This window comes from Haliotis rufescens, unplaced genomic scaffold (assembly GCF_023055435.1).
Source record: "Haliotis rufescens isolate VD_foot unplaced genomic scaffold, xgHalRufe1.0.p SCAF_8, whole genome shotgun sequence".
Lineage (NCBI taxonomy): Eukaryota > Metazoa > Mollusca > Gastropoda > Lepetellida > Haliotidae > Haliotis > Haliotis rufescens.
In genome coordinates, this window is record NW_025964372.1 from 21396199 (window position 1) to 21408048 (window position 11850).

At 39.8% G+C, this 11850-nt stretch overlaps 1 protein-coding gene across 1 annotated transcript; it reads left to right on the forward strand.

Annotated features, from left to right (window-relative positions):
• The first annotated feature begins 511 nt into the window (after nucleotides 1-511).
• LOC125376946 (sodium- and chloride-dependent glycine transporter 2-like) lies at nucleotides 512-3877 on the forward strand. Its single transcript, XM_048389549.1, has 3 exons — nucleotides 512-601; nucleotides 1547-1714; nucleotides 2407-3877. Exons 1-3 carry the CDS (start codon nucleotides 533-535, stop codon nucleotides 2539-2541), a joined length of 372 nt encoding a protein of 123 aa, XP_048245506.1. The 5' UTR covers nucleotides 512-532; the 3' UTR covers nucleotides 2542-3877.
• Nucleotides 3878-11850: the final 7973 nt, after the last annotated feature.

An 11850-nucleotide genomic window follows, 5' to 3' on the forward strand; every position in this document is an offset into this window, starting at 1 on the left:
AGAAATTAACACATGTTTAAAGACATTCACAAAGGTGTTTATAGACATTTACAAATGTTTATTCTTTGTTTGTTTGTTTGTTGTTTAACGCCGCACTCAGCAATATTCCAGCTATATGACAGTGGTCTGGAACTAATCGAGTCTGGACCAGACAATCCAGTGATTGACTTCATGAGAATCGATCCACGCAATTGTGATCGATGACATGCATCAACCAAGACAGCGAGCTTGACCACCCGATCCCGTTAGTCGCCTTTTACGACAAGCATAGTCACCTTTTACGTCAAGCTAGGGTTGCTGAAGACCTATTCTACCCCGGAATCTTCACGGGTCTCTACACGATTGGGATACGATGACATGCATCAACCAAGACAGCGAGCCTGACCAGCCGATCCTGTTAGTCGCCTTTTACGACAAGCATAGTCACCTTTTACGGCAAGCATGGGTTGCTGAAGACCAATTCTAACCCGGAATCTTCACGGGTAGTATATTGTTTCCAGGTATTGACCGTTTCAGTGACGACGTCGAACTGATGATTGGCAGACCAGCTCCTCTGTTCTTCAAGATTACATGGTGTTATGTCACCCCAGCCATGCTTCTGGTTAGATTTGATTCATTGTTTGTTGTAGATCTAACTAATTTACTTAACAAGTGATTAAATATTTTAGCAACGATGCATGCGGTCAGGTACGATGATATGCAAGTCATGCAACCCGGTCCGGTTTGTACCTGTAATGAGTTTGGGAAGTTTATTAGTCGGTTCTACCGGTAAGACAAGGCATGCAGACCCTCTTCGCGAACACTTGACGTCATCCATTCTTATAATGTTCAACACTATTTTACCCTCTACGCCCAATATAATCTGTTTCCACGGATGCTAATGACTTTTATCCTCTGGCGTTGACGTCATATATTTTATATTTGAACCTGACCTTCTCCAGATACCTGGGTGGAGATAGGATACATGTCCGTTTTAGTCCACTGGAAATCTGAAATATCACAAATGAAATGTGAAAATGGCAGGCTTTTCGAAACTTGAAGACATAACCTAATTATGAGGAAGCCGGACCCAAGATGACTTTGCACTAAGTCTTGTTTGTAATAAGTACATTTATATATGCTACTGGGGGAAAATTCTAGCCCTGGACCTCTTGGGGTGTCTGTGTTTTGATGCCATGTCCTGCTGAAAATAATGAGATTGTGTTTGAATGACTTTCCCTATCCCCTGTAAGGTACATGCATTGCAAATAATTGAAAACGTTTTAGTGTGTGAATGGATAACTTTGATGTCAGTTTGTGAACTTTCAAAGATATTATTGTTCGATCAATATATATATATATATATATATATATATATATATATATATATATATATATATATATATTATATAACAATGTTTTGTTTTGTAGGTACATGTATGTGTGATTTGTTTTTATGTCAGTATTAGTATTCTTTACAAAGGGTTATTTCTTAGATAATGGTCCGCCTTTATGCCAAATGTAAGTCAGCATGAAACCTTACCGACAAACTGATTTCACTTTTCAGACAACTCTCATCTTCACCTTCCTTCAGTACCAACCGCCAACATATGGCAAGTATGTGTACCCCTATTACAGCACCGTAATTGGCTGGATCATCGCAGCGCTTCCCATGATACCTGTCATCTTAGTGATGACCGTTGCTGTTTACAAAGCCAATGGAAATCTCTATCAGGTAATCAAACGTAATGTCAATAAAATGTGTATAATATGTGAAATGCATACATACTAAGTAGAATTTTCATCTCTACAACCGTTATAGAAAAGGAAAACAAATTCATGTTCAAAAAACCTCTGCTGAGTTTTGACTCAATTATTTGTTTCTATGAGGTCAATCTCATTAAAATCAGACCTTAGTTCTCGCTACCGCTAAACAAAGATCTGAAGACATCCCATTTGGGGTCACGTCAGAACGACCTTTCATCCGACCAATCAGAGCGTCACTTACCAGATTATGAAAGTGACAGTCGGAATGTGATTTCTAGTCATGCAACCACGAAAACTTTAACACAGGGTATTCCGAACGATAGTTACGGGTTTAACGACCGAATCCATGCAATCTAGACTATCTATTAGCCATTCCAGAATATTCTTTTGTTCAGGTTTCAAATTTGTAATGGAGAATCTGTCATAATATGTTTCGAAGCGTAGTCACCAATTTGAAATTAGTGCCGTAAAGCTGGAGAAAGCTGTCTTATGATTGGTCATTCCATTGGTCGGTCAAAGTTTGCGCAAGGTCGGTCTGACGTGACCCGTAATGGGATGTCCTCAGATCTTTGTTCAGCGGTAGCGAGAACTAAGATCTGATTTTAATGAGATTGCTATGAGGTAAGATTCTGTTGTGTAAAGCTGCTTGTTGTATTTAAGAGAGTCAAGAAGTCTCTTGCACCAGATGCATTCTGGTGCCCAGCTGAGAAATCCTACTGTGCACAGTACCTGAAGAAACTTAGAAAACCTTCAACCCTCAAAGATGCCTTCAAATCGTCATTGACATGCAAATAATAATGCCTACTTACTTATGCAACATAAGTGGTTGTCCTACCAGTTACATACGAGTTTTTGACGTTTCATATAAACCAGTCCTGTACGTTCTAGTGCAAAGGACGAGGTAAGATAAGGGTCCTCTTTAGCCCACTGGAAATGTGTATTAGTAAACGTGATAATAAAAATGGCAGATTTTTCATACTTGAAAAGATAATCTACCTAGAACCAGGTCCGTGACCCAAGGTGATATGTTTTTCAATATGTTTGTACCTTTTTTTATATCTGTATCTAAAAATCAGCTTGCTCATGTTCAAATATTAGAAATATGCCACTTAAAACTTCAAAAGTTGGCATTTTGGACCCATTAAGATTTACCTCTACATGTAGTTGTGTCATTATTCCCAAACATGCACTTGCTGACATGATCAGCCAATGTCAAATTCATATTAATATCAATAAATCAACATATCTGATAACTCTCAAGCTGAAAAATGTGATTTACTCTTAAGGGCCCAGCCTAGCATAGTAATAGTCCAAACTTGGTTCTCTGCATGCTTAGCGATTACGATGTATATCTATCCAGCAGCTTACGTTTGACTTCAGTCCTCAGAGACAGTTTAGATTTAGACTTATAATGTGTCTGAGACATGTCCATACTCCTTAAATGATCTCTAAATCATTCGTATGCATAGCTATATGTGTATTGTAACTGTTATATTCATATGCCCTTTATTTTATATAGAGATTACAACATTAGTGTGTATCGTAATGATAGAGCGTCTCTCTCGCTGGGGAAAAACAAAATTATGACACAAATTTGTAAAATCTGCAGGATAATAATATTTTTATAATAATATATTTTATCAATCACAATCTCTAAAACAATCCCATTTGTGGTGCACCCTACCGTGATACTGCTTGAATATAGCTAAGAGAGACGTAAAATCATACTCACTTTTTAGCAGCAGCGAATAATGTAGCTGATGTGACTAAAGTAGTGTTTTTCATGTTTCTGTGTTAACACACAGCCACGTTGATTAGGCGCAGCAATTAGCTCTTCGGAGTTGAGTCTCTTATGCGTGCCCGAAACCTATTACCGTAGGATCGAACCCCGTTCTGAGTAAAAAAAACAACATCACTATATTACCGTTGACGACTGTATATTGATAATCTAAAGCTGACAAAGCTTACGTTAACAATGCTGCAGTTGTGGTGAATTAAATAATGCGCTTCGTTAATGTGTAAAATACATACATGTATGAACAATGTTGAGTCTTGAATCTAGATCTTTTTAGATAACACATTCCTATTGTCACCTGTTTCTTAGATAATGTTACAGATTAATTCATTTATATTTTTCGTTGCTTTTGAATAACATGTGATAATAAAAACCCTCACTTCCATCAATTAGTATTATGTATCACTTGTTTAACGCCGCAATATTCTATCTATATGTCTGTCAATAACCAGAGTTTGGACTAGACAATCCGGAGTGAGTGAGTGAGTGAGTGAGTGAGCTAGTATGGTTTTACGCCGCTTTTAGCAATATTCCAGCAATATCACGGCGGGGGACACCAGAAATGGGCTTCACACGTTGTACCCATATCGGGAATCGAACCCGGGTCTTCGGCGTGACGAGCGAACGCTTTAACAACTAGGCTACCCGACCGACCCGATAATCCAGACATTAACTTGTAAAACTTTATATTTTTCATTTAAAAGGTATTAATACAATCGCCAAATAATCAGTTGGGGACAAAAACGTCCTCGTCGCAGTGCAACCAGTGTACTGACCTAATTTACATATCTGTAAACATGCCTCATTATTAAACAATTACATGTCCTATATGACAGTTTTGGCAAAACTGTTGTAAAGCAGAACAGCAACACAAATAACATTACGAACTTAAAGGTCACTGTTCATGTTGGTGCTCCAGTGGGTTTCCACTACTCCAATGATGGAATGTCGGGCATTTCTATGGAATGTGTACATGTCAGTATAATTAAGTTAAGGAAAAGACACCTCGCGGGTTTCGTTGAAAATGTAAACACTATCCGAGAGAGATGTTTACATTTTCAACTTTAACCGAGAAATGTATTCACTTGTTTATAAACTGTCACAAACAAATTCTAGGGACTAAGTATTTTATTCTAAAAAGACATCTATTGCTCCAATGGAAGGTGTTACACCTAAAAGGGTTACAAGTTACTTCTTACTACTTTTTAATAAAACCCGGAGAACCCAATTGATAGATAACTTCATTATTCAGTGTAAAGATTGACTGCATTTGGGTTTTTTTACATCTCTATGTCTTAAGTTCGTGATATCAATGCAGTTTTTAATCGAAATTAAGACTTTTCGTTTAAAATGTCTTCTTTAGAGCATTTCTTAAGTCCAAAAGGTACCTAAGTCCACCTTTGGGAAATATGAATGTCAAACGAAAACAAATGGCATGTCTTGTGGCAAAAGTGCAATTTATTAAAATTTGCAGTTTGTCAAATTCGAAAGTTAAGAAAATGAAAAGAATAATCTTGACAACTTGACGAAACAAAGCAAAGATTGTAGACCACATAAAGGCCTGAAAGGCATTTTGAACTGTATATTCCTGTCATTACAATCTGATAATCAGAACTTATAACAACCTGGCTCGTGTAACAAAGTCTTCATCCCGAATACATCAACATACATAAACTTCAGAAAGCTGACAACGAACAGAACCTGAAAGAGATTTTGAACGGTATATATCCCATACATTACAATCAGACTTCTTCATCAGAATCATCTGCAACGCAGATCATGGAACATTGTCTTCATTGATCTAAATCATCACGATGACAGGCACCACAGCTTTTTCAGCATGATAAGAGCGAGCATGATTATCTGTAAGGTTCTTGTCAGCAGGATCGTTGAGATTTTTCAACTTAGCAGCGTTCAGTGGAACAGGACCTCCTGAAGGTCAGATTGATCACTCCTGTGTTTCATTGTTCTAAATCATCACGATGACAGGCACCACAGCTTTTTCAGCATGATAAGAGCGAGCATGATTATCTGTAAGGTTCTTGTCAGCAGGATCGTTGAGATTTTTCAACTTAGCAGCGTTCAGTGGAACAGGACCTCCTGAAGGTCTTTGGTCAGATTGATCACTCCTGTGTTTCCTTTGGATGAATTCACTATGGCTCCATTAAATTGAATTAATATACCCCCGTTTACGAAGTAAATCGGGGGTATATAGCGTTCCGTCTGTCCGTCCTTCCGTCCGTCCTTCCGTCCGAGCTTTTGTACGGCCCATAACTTTTTAACCATGCACCCTAGCTTCACCAAACTTTCTACACACATTTACGACAATGAGTACTTGTGCCTTTTGCTAGTTTGAAGATTATGAACTTTTTAATTTTTGCCGTTTCCATGGAAACATAAAGAAACTTAAACTTTTAGGTAGGGTGTTTTGTACGATCCATGTTTACAATATTATGTATCCTAGCTTCAGCAAACTTGCTACATTAACCACTATGATTGTTTTTTATCTTTTATAAGATTCTGAAACTTTTCTCTTTTGCTGTTTTCATGGAAACATGATGGAATTTAGAAATGTTGATGACTAGTTTTGTATAGCTCATGGGGTTACAAAGGAAAGGGCAGTTCCTCTGACTTAAAGCAACAGGTATATTTCATTACTAACAAAACTTTTTACTATTTGTTGTTGACCAGCGGGGATAACGGGGGTATGTGAGCTTTGCTCACTTCTTTCTTGTTTTCTCTTAAAGATCACATCCTTGTGAGAGGTCTCTAGAAAAGTGTCCAAGGCAAAGTTCCCATGCTTCTTACCATAGCTTATCCACTTCAAGGCCGAAACTGGAACTTTCTGGTTAATGTAGTCAAGAAACAATTTTCTGTGAGAACCTAACAATCCAAACATCGGAACATTCTAAACATCAACCACTTCCTAACAGCCAATGCCAGTTCCCATGCTTCTTACCATAGCTTATCCACTTCAAGGCTGAAACTGGGACTTTCTGGTTAATGTAGTCAAGAAACAATTTTCTGTGAGAACCTAACAATCCAAACATCGGAACATTCTGAACATCAACCACTTCATAACAGCCAAGACACAATGCATTGTCATTCTTGACGATCAATGGTCTGTACTCCCTCCTTTCCTCTTTGGATTATGTTGGAAATCTTTTCGTAGCCCGGAGTGACCCTTTTCAGGAGCAAGTGGTCAACTGAGATAAATATGTTTAATAAACAATTACACAAAACCAATTGTTATTTTGACCAACATGTCCCTCGCTGTACAATATGAAGTTTTTTGCACCATAAGAGTGATATTCAAGGTAATTTAGAAGGCAACATAAGTACCTCATCAACACCTCTACTAGATCTGTTTACAGGTCGCGGATAGATTGGTGCGAGTATGTTGATACAATCATGAAATCCAAAACTGTAGACCCACCGTTGTCGTTGTCGTTGAACAATGCACACATCTTAGTATGTTTAGTGCAGGATCTACATACAGGAGAGGTATGAGACTCAATGTGGGATTTTATCTTCTGAATAGTTTCCCCAGATGAAACTTTCCTGTTCTTGTGTCTCCCTCCAGTGTCTTGATGTAGCACTGTTTCCAAAATCGATTGCGGTTTGGGTTTCACATAAATACCTATTTGAATACATGTATGTCAGTGGTTCCTTCCTTGTGGACATAGTAAGTATGGTATAATCGGAATGGTCCGATTGCAAAGCCTTAAAGCCTCGCCATTATATTTCTGTAGAAATTTTATCTTCCTGTCATTATAGGGGGCACGGGTGGCCCAGTCGTCTAAGGCGCCGCGATTCGCTGTGCAGAGTTGCGTCCCTTGGGCACGCCAGAAACCTTTGATTGTGGGTTCGAATCCCGGTTCGCCCCAATTATGTTTCTAGGTTTGTCAGCACCATACCCGTGCTCGTGGGTTTCACCGAAGTGGTAAACGTCTGAGACCTGCATCACTTCGGGCTTTCCTCCCACATTAAGCTGACACGCCGTGATATAACTGGAATACTGTTAAAAGCGGCGTTAAACCCAACTCACTCACTCACTCACTCCTGTCATTATAGCACAATGCCATCTACAACAAATCGCGATTATAGCTGTGGTGTGTTTTCCTTCGCTAAGGTTGAAATTTTCGAACGAAAAAAGCCGAATCGCTTAGATAGCCGACCATGCATTTCTAATATACATTTGACGATCAAAGTTCATTGAGGGTTCACCGGGCGCGATTATCTATGGAAATGTCGTCAGAAGTATTGTTTCGCTGTAAAATATCTGATTTTAATGTACATGTGCGCCCTCAGCCTTGATATTGCTAGAATTTTGTTATACTCACTCACTCAAAATATGATCGGGATGTTAAGCCAAGCTGTGACCACTGAAAACCGAAATAGCGAAACTATTGTTAGAAGATTATTGAAAACGGTTTGCCAAGAACATCGTCATGTGCGGTTCATTACATTGTTATTGGGAGGTGTATTTTCTGGCATTTTGTGCAGCAACCGTGACATTAAGCGCCAGCAACGCCTCGATAAACATACAACACTTTTAGAATGGGAACAGGGTGCATACCCTATTGGCCCATGTGTCAGTTGGCCTGTACCAAAGGTGAAGGTGATTCCCATATGGCCTGCTCAACACTTTTCCCAATAATGTACACGCCGACTATGATTTGTTCTCACCTACTAGAACATGCAAGAAACATTGATGGCATATCTATAACTCAACTTTTACAGGAAATGGATAACGTACATGTATTTTATTAATTTTAACGTCTTGACTAATTACTCATCTTTAGGAGTGAGTGAGTATGGTTTTACGCCGCTTTCAGCAATAGTCCAGCAATATCACGGCGGGGGACACCAGAAATGGGCTCCACACATTGTACCCATGTCGTGAATCGAACCCGGGTCTTCGGCGTGACGAGCGAACGCTTTAACCACTAGCTAGGCTACCCGACCGCCCCTCATCTGTAGGAAATCTAGATTATTCGATTAATGATATCTTCATCAATCAACTTTTACAGGAAATGGATACACTGGTTTCACTAATTTAATCAATCATTACACAAGCGTTTCTCCCGGATTGTCTTGGCATAGATTAATGCTTTGCTATGTATACTAAGTGAGTTCAGTTATTTCACGGCGTGTCAGCTTAATGTGGGAGGAAAGCCCGATGTGATGCAGGTCTCAGACGTTTACCACTTCGGTGAAACCCACGAGCACGGTTATGGTGCTGACAAACCTAGAAACATAATCGGGCGAGCCGAGATTCGAATCGGGATTAATAGGTTTCTGGCGTGCCCAAGGGACGCACAGCGAATCGCGGCGCCTTGGACGATTGGGCCAACTGCCCCCTATGTATACTGAGGGAGACTAAGCATCACTGGTTTTATGTCTGTGATTGATTTGATTAATTTAATGTTGGGGATTAATCGTCACTGGTTTCACCTCTTGGATGAAAAACAACAAAGACGTCAAATAAGTAAATGTAATTAAAAAACAATATTTCTTGTTAATGTTCATTGTATAGGTATATGTGTTGGTGAAACGTTTGTTTGTTGTGTGTGTTTGTTATTTTGTGTGTTTGTTGTTTAACGACGCACTCAGCAATATTCCCGCTAATCGAACGTCGGCCAGACAATCAACCAAGTCATCGATCTTGACCACCCGATCACGTTAGTCGCCTCTTACGACACTTTGGTTGCTGAGTGTTACTTTATATGAAGGTCACTACCACATCATACTTTTGGGAAAAGGGGTTTGTTTAAAATGATCCCTCTTATCTGTCTGTACCAAAAGCTTCCTGCTCTCAGTCCCTGCAGTTCTCCACCCATCCGTGCCAAGCCTGTCCCCCCAATATTATTAACTGCTATTACTGTTTACGTCTGTGCGGAGGGAAGGTCCCCACTGTCCAGCTATATTGTGCCTAGCATGTTGAGAATGAGATCCGTTTTGTGGCTTCGCGAACACCTAGTATCATCACTATTTGAAAGTGATTCATAAACATATGCTCATGATATAGTCGGAATTGTACAATCGACTCTGCAGACATTTCTATTGGATATGGAAAGAGTTTTGTCGCTTTATTTAAACATTTTGAACAATGGAGGAAACAATGTAGACAGTAACTATGTATTCACTTTTATGTTATCATAATCTATCATTTAATCCTATTTTGAGGGGGGGGGGGGGGGGGCACGGGTGGCCCAGTCGTCTAAGGCGCCGCTATCCGCTGTGCAGAGTTGCGTCCCCTGGACACGCCAGAAACCTATGATTGTGGGTTCGAATCCCAGTTCACCCCGATTATGTTTCTAGGTTTGTCAGCACCATACCCGTGCTCGTGGGTTTCACCGAAGTGGTAAACGTCTAAGACCTGCATCACTTCGGGCTTTTCTCCCACATTAAGCTGGCACGCCGCGATATAACTGGAATAATGTTAAAAGCGGCGTTAAACCCAACTCACTCACTCACTCACTATTTTGAGGATACCATAAATATAATTTAGAAGGAATATCACAAAATAATGAGCAAGTCTATGCTGATAATTCCCTCTACACCCGCTGAAAGCTTTGATTTTGGCTAGGGTACATTTCTGTATATTGAAATGTACTTGAGTTACATATCTGTAGTACCCCTGACCATAGCGACCGCTTCAGCTCTTCTTCCCCATGCGGTGATCCTACATTAAGTTTTCTTCACGACCGCTGTAAATCATGAAATTTGTCAACAAACAAACTGCTTTTGAAAGAGATATCTTATGATAATGAAAGGATTTTGTTCGCTTTTATTAAGCAAGTGTCACATCAGTCTGTTTAGATAACGTACATGTATTTTTTAAATTATTACGTCTTGACTAATTTCCTTCTTTTCACTGTTGAGTTACTTATCTTAAGGAAATCTAGATTATTTCAAATGCGGTAATCTTTGCATGTAACAGTGGTTAATTGGGCCATTGTCAAATGTGGCAATTTATAACTTAATATTATGGCATGTAATCCTTAATCTATTATCCCCTGGGTCATGTCGGTACACACATTCACATGTCCCGCATCCCCATGGCAACGTCACAGCCTCTTTGTTGTCCAAGACTATGCACATGCTTAGTAATCCAAGATGGCGTCGCACATTGTACAAATGTTTGCCTTTGACTGGAATCGAAACGATGTCTAAAGAACAATATTTTAGACTAGATCCTCCTTTCAAAAGCTTCATTTCCTTTATAATATTTTGACCCGTGAAAATCCGGACAGAGAATAGGTCTTGAGCAACCCATGTTGGCCGTAAGAGGCCACTATGCTTGTCGGAAGAGGCGACTAACGGGATCTGCGGTCAGGATCGCTGACATGGTTGATGCATGCTATCGTATTCCAATTGCGTAGATAGATACTCATGATATCAAATCACTGGATTGTCTGGTTCAGTCTAATCCAATTGCGTACGTAGATAGATACTCATGATATCAAATCACTGGATTGTCTGGTTCAGTCTAATTATTTTGGTGACTATGCTTGTCGTAAGAGGCGACTAACGGGATCGGGTGGTCAGGCTCGCTGACTTGGTTCATGCATGTCATCGATCCCAATTGCTTGGATCGATGCTCATGATGTCAATCACTGGATCGTCTGGTCCAGACTCGATTATTTACAGACCGCCGTCATATAGCTGGAATATTGCTGAGTTCGGCGTTAAACAACAAACCAACCAACCAATCTAATTATTTTGGAATATTGCTGCGTTAAACAACAAACCGACAAAAAAAATAAATATTAAAATTGAACCCTTTTTTATCATGAACACTAAAGCATGAACCCATCATACTGATGAAATTAAATGTGTGAACCTGGCTGGGATGGGGCTGCTTTGATCCCCTTCGACGCCATATTGCCTCGCTGTACCCTCGCGCGATCGCCCTTCCCTCCTGCACACGCCTCTGTATTCAAATCACGGCCACGCCCTTATGCTGCAAGTCTGAAATAACCAGTCTCGATTATCAGAATCCATCGGGCGTAAAAGTAAAAAGCGACAGAAAGTACATGAATGGATCACTGAGAATCCGTGGTGATGACACCAGGTGTTCGCTAAAAGGATAAGTATGTAGTTCCATACCATTCAAACAATTTGCATAAAAAGTATGATTGTGTTTTCTGCCCAACACCCCACAACGTCCAGTGCATTTTGATTTCTATTTTTGTCGCTGGACAAAGGTATCTTGGTGAAAGGGGCTATTGTGTTTTTCGCAATAGAATGAAGATATAATAGCTGGGTAATCGAGGACCCTTACAATTGACCCGTGAAGATCC

Excerpts from the sequence above, each read along its gene's own strand:
- LOC125376946 (XM_048389549.1), top strand. The coding sequence starts at position 533 with ATGATTGGCAGACCAGCTCCTCTGTTCTTCAAGATTACATGGTGTTAT. Across the intron at positions 602-1,546 it reads TCACCCCAGCCATGCTTCTG|ACAACTCTCATCTTCACCTT; the intron begins GTTAGATTTGAT and ends TTCACTTTTCAG. Across the intron at positions 1,715-2,406 it reads CCAATGGAAATCTCTATCAG|AGAGTCAAGAAGTCTCTTGC; the intron begins GTAATCAAACGT and ends GTTGTATTTAAG.